Here is a 13522-nt window from a genome sequence, read left to right as displayed (position 1 = left end):
AGGATAGAGATTTCGTTTAGATCATCGAAAAAATGTAAGTTTTGATAACTAAAGTTGATTTATAAAACAAACAGTCTTTTAAAGATAGATTAATGTTTAAGGAAATGAACGTTAGCTTTTAGTTCACTTACTTAACACGTGTATATGAATAAAAATATTAAACTACTAAATGTACAAAGCATAACAAAAAATACTAACAGTGATACGATGTATATCGACAAAAAACTTTTAGAAAAAATAAAATCTTATTCGTAGCGAAAATTAAAAAATTATACAAAGCTAAAAAAAACTGTACGTAGCGAAACTAAAATAAAAATGTTGTAAAACTTAATTCAAAATTCTTGAAAAGTTTGTAAGAAAAAGTTAGCTACAAGTCCAACACATCAAGCCGCGCCAAAATCCTTCATCCACTTCTCGTACTTCTCCAGGTCCTGCTGCGAAACCGACTTCGACACCTTCTTGGTCGACTCCACGAAATCAGCGCCGGTCGTGGGCAGGTGCAGCTCCTCCTTGCTCAGCTTCCTGATCTCGCTCGGCGCCAACCCGGCAATCCTCCTCCGCATGGCCATCAGCGCCGCGTCCCTGCAAACGTTGGTGATGTCGGCTCCCGAGTAGCCTTCCAGCTTCTCTGCTATCATCTTCAAGTTGACGTCTTCCGCCAGCTCCACGTCTTTCAAGTTTATCTTCAGCAGCGCCTCCCTGCCTTCGGCTTCCGGCAGCGGGATGTAGATCCTCTTCTCCAGCCGCCTCTTCAGCGCCTCGTCGATGTCCCACGGGAAGTTGGTGGCGGCGAGGACCATGACCATCTTCGTGGCGTCGTTTCCCCCCGTCGCCCCCTCCACGCCGTCCATCTGCACCAACAGTTCCGCCTTCACCCGCCGGCTCGTCTCGTGCTCGTCGCCCGACCCCCGCTTGCTGCCAATCGAGTCGATCTCGTCGATGAAGATGGTGCTGGGCGCGTAGAACCTCGCCATCTCGAACAGCAGCCTGACCAGCTTCTCGCTCTCGCCCCGGTACTTGGAGCTGAGCGTGGAAGACGAGACGTTGAAGAAGGTGGTCTTGCACTCGGTGGCCACCGCTTTCGCCAGCAGGGTTTTCCCCGTTCCCGGCGGCCCGACCATCAGCACGCCCTTCCACGGCCGCCTGATGCCCTTGAAGAAGTCGGGCATGATCTGGGGGAGGATGACCGCCTCCTCCAGCAGCTTCTTCGCCTCGTGCAAGCCGGCGATGTCGTTCCACGTGACGTTGGGGTTCCTCTGCACGATGTCCCTCTCCAGCGACTCCACCAGGTCCTTGTCGTAGCCGGTCGGGTCGAATTTCTTCTCCTGCTCCTTGCCGCCGCCTTGTCTCTTCGGCGAGTTCTGCCGCTGCCCGGGCCGCTTCGGCTTGTTGTCTCTCCTCGCGTCCTGCCTCACCCTGCCCTGCACCGGCCTCCTGTCGGGCGCCGGCCTCGCCGCTCTCACCTGCCCGACCTGCCTCGCTCCGCCCAGTCCCCTCTGCGGCTGCTCCGGGGGCGTCGGCGGCGGCCACACGTCCGGATCCCTCGAGTGTGAGTCGAAACCGGCCGACACTTTGGCGACCCCCACTCCCCGCTGGTAGCTGCTGCCGGTGGAAGTCACTTTCAAGCTGGACAGGGTGGTCGTGATGTCGGTGATCTCCTGCAGTTCCTTCTGCAGCTCCTGGCGCGCGTGCTGCCACTGAGAGCGCAGTTGCGGGTCACGGACGGACGCGAGGTGCTTCTGTATCTGCTGCAGCACTCCCTGGTAGTACACGCTGGAGGTGTCGTAGTTTCCCAGCAGCGCGTACTCCCTCCCCATCTTCACGTTGTCCTGTATCTCCTCCAAGTTGACCATGTTTACTTTGCGAGTTACAAACAAAAAACCTGTTTTATTTTGTTAGTAATTGGTAGATTAATCGGTTGATTTTAATGATCGAGTTTAAGTCGTAGTTTAGATTGTGTTTTCAAATGAAATTCGGTTAAAATTTGTATTGAAAATAATAATAAGATTTCAAGTTTGCTAATTTGTTAATAAAGCGTGGTTGTAAGATTGCTACGAATAGACGATGTACGTTATTCGGCATGAATTTACGAATAACTTGCCTTATTGAAACTTTTCTCTGTGTTGAAACTTGTTTGTGTTTCTCTGGTAACATATGTCAGTTTCAATAAAGCAAGTACTTAGTAAACTGTTTTTATCATATTCCAACGAACTTATTTCGTTCGCATGTTTAAAAAACATTTTAGCAATCTGATAAACTGAAAATCTATATGATAACTAAATATGTATTATAATATATTTTTTTTTTCAAAGTATTTAATTATTTATATACACATTAAAAGTTTTATGCAACCAACAGCTAGTTGAAACTTGGATAATTGTGACTTTGTATTAATTACTAGTTAGACAAAATTTTACATAACTAACAGTTTCAAACAAGTTCGAGCCAAGTCGCAATCATTTTAAACTTTTACTTTTTAAACTCGACTTTACCTTCCTTGATACATTTATAACTTTTACTTTCTTTACTCAGAATAAATATAACTTTTAATCATCACTTTACGATTAAAACACCTGTCTATACGTTTCAGCTGATAAAAACAATCACGATTTTGTAACGATACTTTTATGACAACTGCTACTTAATTTAAGTTAAACTGAAGCAAATTGAAACAGGTATTGCTATCTAGCATAAGCCTACAGGTTTAGAAAAATTAATTGTCAAATAAACAGTTTTAGACGTAAAGAGTTAAAAAAAAACATATGTTTGTAAACAAGAAATTAAAAGAAAGATCAAATTTAATAAAACCTGAATGTTAAGATAAAACTTAAGAGGTAATGAATTAAAAAAGATCACATTAAAAGCTAACGATTTATATAGTATCAAGTTTGAATTATATCAGGCTATATACCTAAAAGTTTGAAATTAACGCCCGTTAATTCACAAATGTAAAGTATTTATTATTCTAACTTAATTTCAAAATTGTTTATCTATTATTTAGTATGCTTCAGGGTATGTACACAAAAGTTTGCAATTTTAAACTGACATTCCACGATTTAGAACAATTTAGACAGGCATTTTCCATTTTATTAGACGGCGCCCAGTTTATCTTATGACCAAATGAAATGATGTAATTTATTAGATAAGTTGTAAGTGTGTAGCCAACTAATATTAGAACATTTTTGTATAAAATTCATTTTTTTATTTCAAAAATTGCCAATTTTTACAAAAAAAAAAAGACTGATTTAGCTTGACGCGTATGAACCCTTGTGTTTCAATTTATTAGCTTGCAGTTATTTCTAACTCAGAAATTGATTAACTTTTATAATTTATAACAATTTTATAGTTATTAAAAAACTTTAGTGGGTTTATATACCATTGTATAAGGTGTTAATGAATACATACAAACTTTCTTTTTTTAAACTAAAGTAAAACAAAATTTCATGTTAAATTTTTGTTGTTACAAGTTAACAAATTACAACATCATTATTCGAATTAAACTTATTTATTTCAAGAGAGTGTAATTATACCATTGTAAACGCTAATTTATTTAAAATTTAACTAAATTATCAAGTAAAAGTCAATATGTTGTAATAGTAAAAAAAATTTAACTCAATTTTAAAAAACAAAAAAGCTACACTGTATAAATAAATATAATACTTGTAGACTTGCAAGTTTGAAACCAAATGCTGTAAAAAATCTATTAAAAAAGTTTTAAAATTATCACATTTACTTAGTTTAAAATCTATAAATAATTGTCAAAAATTAGTTAATTAAAAATGGAAATAAAATTTATACACAATAAGAATATAAACTTCCATACCAAACTTATAAATAAAAAAATTATAAACGTTAAATTTTTGTCCTAGTTTAATTTTAAAACAAAATGTTAATAAGTTATAAAACTTGAAAACAAAAACTAAAAAACAAACATCTTTGTTTAAGAAAGGATACTACTCTGTGCAAAAACAAATAATAAATAAATAGAAAAACTTATAGCCTAATTAAACTAAAAGCCTAATTATATTATGTAATTGAAAGACATTTATACGGAAGTTCATACAGTATTATAATAAGAAGTACTTAAACATTATTACCCGAACAAAATTAACACTAATTTAAAAACAGCTTTTTATAAACCAAAATTCTGTATAAACTGTTTACTGTGAAAACTTTTTTAATATAAAATTGATATATAAATGGTGGAAGATTTAAGTATGAAACTAATGCAATACTACTTGAAAATGTTTTTAGAAAACTGGAGTAAAAAGTTAAATCGTTTTTTTACTTAAAGTAAAAAAAGAAACTAGACTAAAAATAAAACCTACACACAACTGAAAAAGTATTTAGTATTCAGTCAATCCGTACTTTTAAGATGAGGTGACTTGGTGATAATTTAACTAATAAGTATTTAAACAGAAACTGTTAAACATAGTTTTTCAAAACAAATATGGTGTGAGTCTTTACAACTTCATAGGACATTTTTAAAATTTCATATATATATATAGTAAAAAGTCAAAAAGAAAAACATATTTACTAAAATAGCTTAAAACAAACTAAAAGTTATATGATAGAACATATAAATCTACAAACCAAACTTTAATTAAAAACAAAAAAATTAAAACTTAAGTCTCATTATTGTATATTTATTTTTTAAAAGACATATTGCTAAACATGAAGAAAAGTTTGTACTTTTAAGACATTAAAACTTCATAATAAATAAAGAGCTTCTTTAATAATATATCATTTGTCTTTATATTTTTTAAATTTTATTTTTAAATATTTTTTGACACTATATGAAATGTATATAATAACTTTAAACCAAAAAAGACATAATGGATATTTAAAAAAAATTATAATAAACTAACAAACATTTATAAAAGGATTTGACAAACTTGCAGTAGATCATTTCAATGAGGACTTATTGAGAGACTAGTGAGGTTAAAATATTGTTTTTAATAATCTTAAGTTACTTAAGTTCATTACCAGTTAGTCAAAAACAGTTAAAAAAAATTATCACGCACATTTTAAACATTTTTCTTCTGTTATTTATCTCAACACATGTATGAAATAAGTTTTATATGTTACAAAATAGATTTTTCTAAACATTTCTGAAAATGTTATAAAATAATAAATGACCAAGTTAAAAAGTTGTTTCTTAAACAACTAGGAAACAATTTACTAAATACTATGTATTCCTACACAGCTTAATTTTAATATAGGGTTGCCACTCTTTAAAGCAAAAAAAAATCCAGCTGAGTTACATCAAACTAGCTTGAGTTTGTTATAAAATTGAAAAAAAAAAGAACCAAAAATTTAAAACTTAGCTGATAATTAAGCTTGACTACTAAAAAATCCATAAAATAAAAACCAAATTGTTAAACGTCCAGAAAGAATAAAATTAAAATAAAAAATATAAGTGTAAACTATTTAAATTAGAATGAAATTTAGAAAAAAACTGGCTATTGCTTTGCAAAAAGCATATATACAGCCTGTACTTTTAAAATAGTTTTTACAAACTCATGCTTTTTAATTCAGCATTAGATTTTCTACAAACTTTAACTAAAACAATTTATTTAGTGTGTGTGACAATCCTACATACTAATCATATTCATACTAAGCTTTTTAAATTATATATTCTGTCACCATCTTTGCTTGATTAGGAATGACTTTCGTAGAACTAAATTCAATTAAGTCCCCAGTATTTTTACCTAACTGTACTTAATAAGCCTAATTAGTTTATATAAAACCCAATATCGCCATAACTTAGTTTATTAAGCTAATTGAAAACAATACTTATGATTTTAAACCATCTCATGAAAACTTATATTTGCAATCTTATTCAGATAGGATATGATAAAAATTGATTGTAAAATGTTAGGGATTGATAAGTTCTAAAACAGGGTTGTCACTCTTTGAGACAAAAGACCAGTCAAAGTTGTGTTAAACTAACTTGAGTTGGTCTGAGTATATATATATATATATATATTGATGGAATGAAATATTTTAATCAAAAAATAAATTAAGTCAAAAAAATAGGCTAATATTTTAGACAAATACCCAAACTAGCCTGAGTTTGCAAAAGTTTATATAGAAAAACTTGCTCTGGACCATTAAAAGAGGATAAATAACTTGCAATAAATTTTATAACATAGTCTTAAATTGTAATCACTTCCTTAGATTATAGGCCCTTAGTTGGGATTTTAAAAACAAACAGCACCCATCAACAATATAAATATTAAATTAAAAATTTTTAAGATAGACAGGGTTGCTTCTCTTTGAGACAAAAAAGCCTGCCTGAGTTTATGAGAAGACTAAAACAAAAATTAATATGAATCAAGTATTTAAAAAAAGCTGTTAATCAAGCTTAAACACCTAAAAGTACCAATATTACAACAAAAAAACAAAAAACCACATTTTTTTTAAAGAATTAGAGTCAAAAAAAGTAGCCAGTTATTTAGGAAAAGAGCTAAACTATTGGGAGTTTAACAATAGAACTTTAAAAAGCCTGAACAACTATAACTTTTCAAAAAAAAAACTATCTGAGTTGGTCTGAGTAAAATTACTTGTACCAAAGTGTTCATGCCATGAATATCAATGAAAGTACTTTTTTAACTTTTTTTGTTTATCAAACCACTTTTGACAACCAGCAATGATGCAAATTTTCAATTTGTTTAGACCTCTTGTTTCTCCTTATTACCTTACTTACAATTTGATTATGCTATATTTAAATATTGCTACATTGCTTTTAAACTAATTATTATATCTTAATTGAATAATGTTAATACATTTATAGAAAATGTTTTGATTTACTTTATGCATCAGTGAGACAGAAGTAAATAAGCTAAGTAACTAGATAATAAACCAGTTAACTAACTAGTTATTAAAAAAGTATACCTTGTTACTACAAATTCCTTAATTATGAATCAATTGATACTAATTAAACTTCCTTACATTTTTGCTTTAAGCTAAATTTTATATTCAAAATGACTTTTCATATTAAATGGATTAATGATAAAGTTATAGTAGACAAAAACTAAAATATCAAAAAAGTCTATTCATTAAGAACCGATTTTACAATTTTTCAAAACTGCTTTTAAAACTTTAAGGCCATAGGGGAGACCAGCACTTTTTTTTTCAAAAAATAAATTTGGTATTTATATGAAAGTTTTAAGTACAAGCTACACACCAGTTATTATAGATTTAAAAAATATCATTTAAATTTTGAGATATTTTATTTTTTGTAAAAAGTTTCCAATACAAGCGTATAAATTGCAAAATTTTTGGGGTCAATTTTTTTGGAAATTTAAAAAACCACTAAAAATCTATCTCCTTCATTTTACAAGCAATCTTCTTCAAATTTTCGGGAAATGTTCCTTATATTATAAGAAAAAAAAAACATTACTTAAGAATTTTAATCATTTTAATAAATTAAAATTTTATGACAGAAGTTTTTAGGAAAGTCTTTTTTTTTAATTATTTTTACTTAAGGTTTTTTCAAGTCCAAAGGAATGATTAATTGTTATTGTAAAAAGATTAGACTAAAAGTTTGAAAGAGATTGCTTGAAAAACATAGGAGGATATAGATTTCAAATAAAATAGTCTTTTTTTGCTGTTTTAGTTTTCCCTTTTTATAGAAACCTTTTATGCAGCCCAACTTTGACCGGTCATACCTCAAAAACTAATTCAATTTTTTTTAAACAGTAAAAAGCAACTTTAAGCTTAGTAAAAACTCTATAAAATAAGATAAACTTGTATAAAACATGGCTTACCCCCCATATGGCCTTTAGTCTAATACTTATAAATTAACCACTTAGTTCTTGGATAAACTTAGTTGTTTTTACATATGCGTAAATAAACGTTTCTTTGAGAAAAATTATCTTTGCAAACTAAATAGTATACTTTTAAAAACTACTAGTTTGCTGTAAAATTTTGAAAACTAAAAAAATTATTTCAATATGGATAAAAACAAAAAATAATAGCTATTGTACAAAAATGTACTAATAAATTTTAAATGAAAAATTCTTTTATACTTTTTCGATAAGTATATTAGTTAATTTCAGAGACAATTTCTTTTAAGTTTTTACTGAGTTTAAGAAATCTGAAAATGTTAAGTATAAATAATAAAATACCTTGTTATCATTATGTAATGTACTTAAATTCAAAGGTCAAATTTGAAATGTTTTGAGCCATATAAAATACCATATTCTAGTTTTAAAGATAAAGATAAAAAGGTTCTGAACAAAAGAAAATATCTTATTAACTTTAGACATAATAGTGGTTTAATCCTACAAACCATAACAACATATTTAGACACAAATAAAAACTATGTATTTGATGTTTTTTCACACAACCTACTTTATTGCACACATTGCCCTTGTTGTGTTATATCTTCTAAAAATTTCTAAATTGAAGGTTTTTAAAGTACTTACCTTTATCAGGACAATACTTACACTTATATCAGTTAGCTATTATTCTATGCTTCATAATACAACTCCAGTAAACAAGCAATTTAATTATTTTTTTGAACTTTCATGAAGGTGATCAGATAGCCTTTTATATTAAGAACTTAACAACCAAAAAATTTCATCTACAAGTGTAGTTTAGCCAGTTAGTGCAAGGTTGTTTGAAGTGATTTTGCTTACTCATATTTTGATAACTTAAATTAATAATTCAACTCTGAAAGAAAACACAAATTAAAAAACTGCTTTATATAAATAAATTATGTTTCTATTTTCATAGTTTCAGGGTTGCCACTCTTTAAGCCAAAACTACTGTTCAGACTGACTTTTAACTATCCTGAGTCATACTAAGTTTTTTAATTCTTAACAAAAAATGTTTGTACTTATAGCTCAAATTTCATTTCTCTTGTAAACAATAAGAAACAAAGCTGTATATAAATGCTTCTACATTTAGTGTGTACTAAATTAATGAGAAATACTGTTTTTTAAAGATTCACATTAAATTTTAATCAATTGAGATTTTAAAAAATGTTGTGATAATTTGTTAGCTAAATTTAAATACAATAGAAAATAGTTTGCATATTGTATTATCTTATTTATGTAAAAGTAAGACAACACTAGTCTAAACTCATTTTTTAGCTTTGTTAACTAAAAACAAGTATTTAAAAATTATAACAATCAACTTTATCTATGAATTAAGGACATATAAAACAATATAATTTAATTAAACTTTTTAATGTAAAGATAAATTTATATATCTTTAATCTGGTTCTGTTTAACATAAACTAAAATCATAAAAAAAAATAATTCAAATTTTAAACCAAACACTACAACTTTATTTCAAAGAGCAGTAAATAGCTAGCCGCAATGCTTAAAATTAAAGAAGCAGGTTAAAATCAATGAAAATCTAATTCTTGAACTAAATTGGTTATGTAAAATAATAAAATATTGAAACTAGATCAACTTAATTTTATTCAAGGTTTAAAATATATGTATTCTGATTTTTACCAAAATCTTAAAACTGCCTTATTTTCTTAGAAAAAAAACTATTTCGAGTCAGCCTGAGCTTTATCTTGAGTAGTACTGGGTTATCCCGAGTCATCCTGAGATTTTTAAAGATTTTAAAATACCCTGAGTGTGGGATAATTCTGAAGTTAAGATAAATATTTTGAAGTTTTTTTAAGAAGTATAAGTTATATAGTAGAGCAGGGGTCTGCAGGTCAAAAAAGTATCACTTTTAATATGCATATTTTTTTTTAAATAAATTTTTGAACAAGTATTCAAGTCATAAATTATTGGCATAGTAAAAATTACATTGAGTCTTATATGAAAGCTTGAAGTACAAACTACAAGACAGTTTTTAAGAATGAAAAAATCTTATTTAACTTTCAGAAATATTGTATATAATATAAAAAGTTTCTGATACAAACAAATGGACCGCAAATTATTTAGGGAAATTTAAAAAATCACTAAAATCTATCTTTTCCTTCATTTTTTGAGGTAGGAAATTCAAACTTTCAGGAACAGTTCCTTCCATAGTTTAAAAAGCTTTTAATGTTGCAATTTTTAAATATTAAAATAAAAAAAATTTAAATTTAAAAAAAAGTTTTTTTTTAAATTCTAATTTACAAAATTAAAAACTTTCTGAATTCAATTTTTTTTAATTAAACAATACATTTTCTGTGAGAGTTTTAAGTAGACTGAATAAAAAATAAATGAGGAGATAGAATTTTAGTGAAATGGTTTTTTTTTTGCATTTTTTGTTTGCCTCTTCCATTAGAAACCAATTGATGTCACTAACTTTGATCACTTATATCTCAAAAAATAACTTTTAATTTTTTCAAGAGATTAAAAATGTCTGATAGCTCAGATTAAACTCTACAAAATAAGATCAATTTGTAAAAATCAAGGTGGACCCCGCCCCCCTTATGCCCTGAAATTTTTATTTCATTTTTTGACAACAAAATTGTTTTAAATTAGTAGAGACAAAATTTTGTCTGTGGCCCTGTTTAGTGACCCATAGTATAAATTACTAAAACTATAAGAATTTGTTTGAAAACTCAAATTTATAAACCTTATAATTCTTTCAGTTTTTTTAAACCTTGAAAGTGATTTTTGGAAAATTCAATGCACTGTTGACTTCAGGAGTGATATAATTTAAAAGGCTTCTGGGAAACCTTAACTGATGTTTTCAAGCCTAGAGAGTACATACAATAGAAAACTAAAACCAACTTACAGAACATAATGGTCAAAAAGTAAAAACTTTTATTTTTCTTTTAGCATGCAATAATTTGAAGAGCATGTTCTCTTTTTTTGGAACAAACACTAATAAAAATAATAATTATAAATCTTTAGTTTTCAAATATCTTAATCTAATTCAAGAAAATTGATTCTAAAAAATTTGTAATCCATACGTATATTGGAAAATTTTTACAAAAAAATTAAATATCTCAAAAGTTAAATGACGTTTTTGAATTTTATAAAAACTGGCTTGTATTTATACTTGAAGCTTTCATATAAAAGCCAAAGTTTTTGTAAAAAAAATGTTGGACCTTTACCAACTTTTTTTTGAAATTTGATCTTATTTTATATAGTTTTTACTAAACTACAAAATACTTTTTACAGATTTTTAAAATTCAAAATAATTTTTGAGGTATAGCTGGTCAAAGTCAAAAGTTAAATGACGTTTTTGAATTTTATAAAAACTGGCTTGTATTTATACTTGAAGCTTTCATATAAAAGCCAAAGTTTTTGTAAAAAAAAATGTTGGACCTTTACCAACTTTTTTTTGAAATTTGATCTTATTTTATATAGTTTTTACTAAACTACAAAATACTTTTTACAGATTTTTAAAATTCAAAATAATTTTTGAGGTATAGCTGGTCAAATATTTTCATATAAAAGCCAAAGTTTTTGTAAAAAAAAATGTTGGACCTTTACCAACTTTTTTTTGAAATTTGATCTTATTTTATATAGTTTTTACTAAACTACAAAATACTTTTTACAGATTTTTAAAATTCAAAATAATTTTTGAGGTATAGCTGGTCAAAGTCAGAGAATCCTTATGGGAGGCGCAAACTAAAAAGACAAATTACTGGAAATCATTAAAAACCTATCTCCTTGTACGATTTTTTTATATTAAAGCCATAGGGGGGGGTTCCGACTTTTTTTTTTACAAAAAATAACTTTGGCTTTTAAATGAAAGCTTTAAATACAAACTACAAGCCTTTTTTTTTAGAATTCAAAAATATAATTTAACTTTTGAAATATTTTATTTTTTGTAAAAAGTTTCCAATACAAACGTATGAACCGCAAATTTTTCGGGGTCAATTTTCTTGGAAATTTAAAAATTCACTAAAAACCTATCTCCTCCTTCATTTTTTGACCTAGAGGCTTCAAATTTTCAGGAAATGTTCCTTTTAATATTTTGAAGAATCTGAATGTTGGAGTTTTTGAAATTTTGAAAAATAAAAATTTTATCCACAAAAAACTAAAAAAAGGGTAGTTTTTTGACAATAATTTTTTTTTTACTCACAATTTAAAAAATTCCTACAATAGATCTCTTTAAAGTTTAATGATACACACTCTGTAAAAATTTGAGAAAGATTACTCAAAAAATGTAGGAGAAGATAGATTTCTAGTGAAATAGTCCATTTTTGCCGTTTTAGTTTGCACCTCCCATAAAGGACCTATTGTTGCCTCCAACTTTGTCCAGCTATATCTCAAAACTTATTTAGAATTTTTTAAATCTGTAAAAAGCATTTTGTAGCTTAGTAAAAACTATATAAAATAACATCAGATTTCAAAAAAAAAAGGTGTTTACCCCCCCTATGGAATTAAGGATATAGGGGGAGTAAACCGTGTTTTTTACAAGTTGATCTTATTTTATAGAGTTTTTTCTAAGCTTCAAGATGCTTTTTATTGTTTAAAAAAAATTAAATTCTCTTTTGAGATATGACCAGTCAAAGTTGTACTGCATAATAGGTTACTTATGGAAAGGGAAAACTAAAACAGCAAAAAAAGACTATTTCATTTAAAATCTATCTCCTCCTACATTTTTCAAGCAATCTTCTTCAAAATTTTACAGTCTAATCTTTATACAATAAAAAAAGGTTAGTTTGGAATTTAAATTTTTTTTGTAAATTTTTTTTTTTTGAAAAAAAAAACACTAATTTTATAATTTTTGTGATAAAATTTTTATTTTTTAAAATTACTAAAATTCTAAAGTAACATTTTTTCCTTTTATTGTAAGGAACGTTTCCTGAAAATTTGAAGAAGATTGCTTGAAAAATAAAGGAAAAGATAGATTTTTAGTGAATTTTAAAATTTATGTAAAAATTTATTGTTGGAAAATTTTTACAAAAAATCAAATATCTCAAAAGTTAAATTATATTTTTGAATTCTTTAAAAACTGGCTTGTAGTTTGTACCTAAAGCTTTCATATTAAAGACAAAGCTAATTTTTGTAAAAAAAATGTTGGACACCCCCTATGGCCTCAATTTGGCGCTAGGGATCACTTTTGCACAAGTATAAATATAAAACAAATTAAGAAAATAAAATAAAAAACGACTGAACTATGGCAAGGGTTAAGGGTAACAGTGATAGTATAAATAAATGAAACATAACAAAAATTAAAAGGTTAGAATAAGGCTTAACAGTGATATTAAATAATTAAAAAATAATAGTAAGAAGAAAAAAAAAGTTACTCATTAAGGGAAGGGGGTTACAGTGATACAGGGTGGCCACTGGTTTTTTAGAAATTTCTTTCAGATTTTCTGAATTTCTCCCAGGTTTCTGAAAGAACACATTTTTGGGTCTATTTTTAGTTTCAGATTAAATACTGTGTTAAGTAGTATAAAACATTAAAAATATACTGTAAAGCTACTTTAAATGTGCTTAATAATAAATAAAAAATTTGATGATGATAAAAAACCTTTTAGACACCCTTGAACACAACTTTTAACATTAAAATAAATTTATACTAAAAATAACAAGAAAATTATACTAATAAAAAACTGAAAAAAAGTTAAAATACCTTGAAAAAAATCCTAAAAAACAGT

General features: G+C 28.3%; 1 protein-coding gene across 1 annotated transcript; it reads right to left on the bottom strand.

The window, feature by feature from the left end:
• Positions 1-126: 126 nt before the first annotated feature.
• LOC145843404 (katanin p60 ATPase-containing subunit A1-like) lies at positions 127-1878 on the bottom strand. The gene has a single exon (XM_082950880.1). The coding sequence runs from the start codon at positions 1851-1853 to the stop codon at positions 384-386; it is 1470 nt and encodes a 489-aa protein (XP_082807006.1). The 5' UTR covers positions 1854-1878; the 3' UTR covers positions 127-383.
• Between the last annotated feature and the right edge of the window lie 11644 nt (positions 1879-13522).

The sequence above is a fragment of the Thalia democratica genome, chromosome 8, assembly GCF_965202585.1.
Source record: "Thalia democratica chromosome 8, ktThaDemo2.hap1.1, whole genome shotgun sequence".
In the NCBI taxonomy this organism is placed as follows: domain Eukaryota; kingdom Metazoa; phylum Chordata; class Thaliacea; order Salpida; family Salpidae; genus Thalia; species Thalia democratica.
Note: the sequence above shows the minus strand (reverse complement) of the source record. Positions and strands in the feature narration are given on the sequence as shown.

What these genes read in the sequence shown, in the direction of transcription:
- LOC145843404 (XM_082950880.1), bottom strand. Translation starts at nt 1,853, where the DNA reads ATGGTCAACTTGGAGGAGATACAGGACAACGTGAAGATGGGGAGGGAG.